The sequence below is a fragment of the Eimeria mitis genome, genomic scaffold (genome assembly GCF_000499745.2).
Source record: "Eimeria mitis Houghton genomic scaffold, Emh_scaff479, whole genome shotgun sequence".
In the NCBI taxonomy this organism is placed as follows: Eukaryota; Apicomplexa; class Conoidasida; order Eucoccidiorida; family Eimeriidae; genus Eimeria; species Eimeria mitis.
In genome coordinates, this window is record NW_013573089.1 from 8,811 (window position 1) to 9,134 (window position 324).

At 58.3% G+C, this 324-nt stretch overlaps 1 protein-coding gene across 1 annotated transcript in view; it reads right to left on the reverse strand.

Moving 5' to 3' along the window:
• Window positions 1-288: 288 nt before the first annotated feature.
• EMH_0013630 (uncharacterized protein) overlaps window positions 289-324 on the reverse strand; it is a gene marked incomplete at both ends in the record, with an annotated part of 1,734 nt that continues 1,698 nt past the window's right edge. Inside the window, one exon of the mRNA XM_013499885.1 lies at window positions 289-322. Within this exon, the coding sequence (XP_013355339.1) occupies window positions 289-322 (34 nt within the window). The remainder of the gene's footprint in view (window positions 323-324) is intronic.

A 324-nucleotide genomic window follows, 5' to 3' on the forward strand; every position in this document is an offset into this window, starting at 1 on the left:
CCTTGAGGTGCAGCAGCAGCAGCAGAAGCAGCAGCAGCAGCAGTAGCAGCAGCAGCAGCAGCAGCAGGTTCCTGCATATTGAGAGAACGGGGATGCTTCCTGGCCCTTCTTGCTGTTGTTGTTTGTACGGTTTGTGTTTGGTGTGTCTCCTTCTGGGGTGTATAGGCAGCTATCATCTGCGTGGTTGTCTCCTTTTCGGGTGTATCTGCAGCTCGCTGATCTGTCTCCTCTGCTGCTGCAGCTACCCGTGGCCGCCTGGGTCTGCCGGGGCCCCTGGTGGGGGCCCCCCTAGCCTTGCGTCTTTTTCTTTGGGGTCGGTTCACA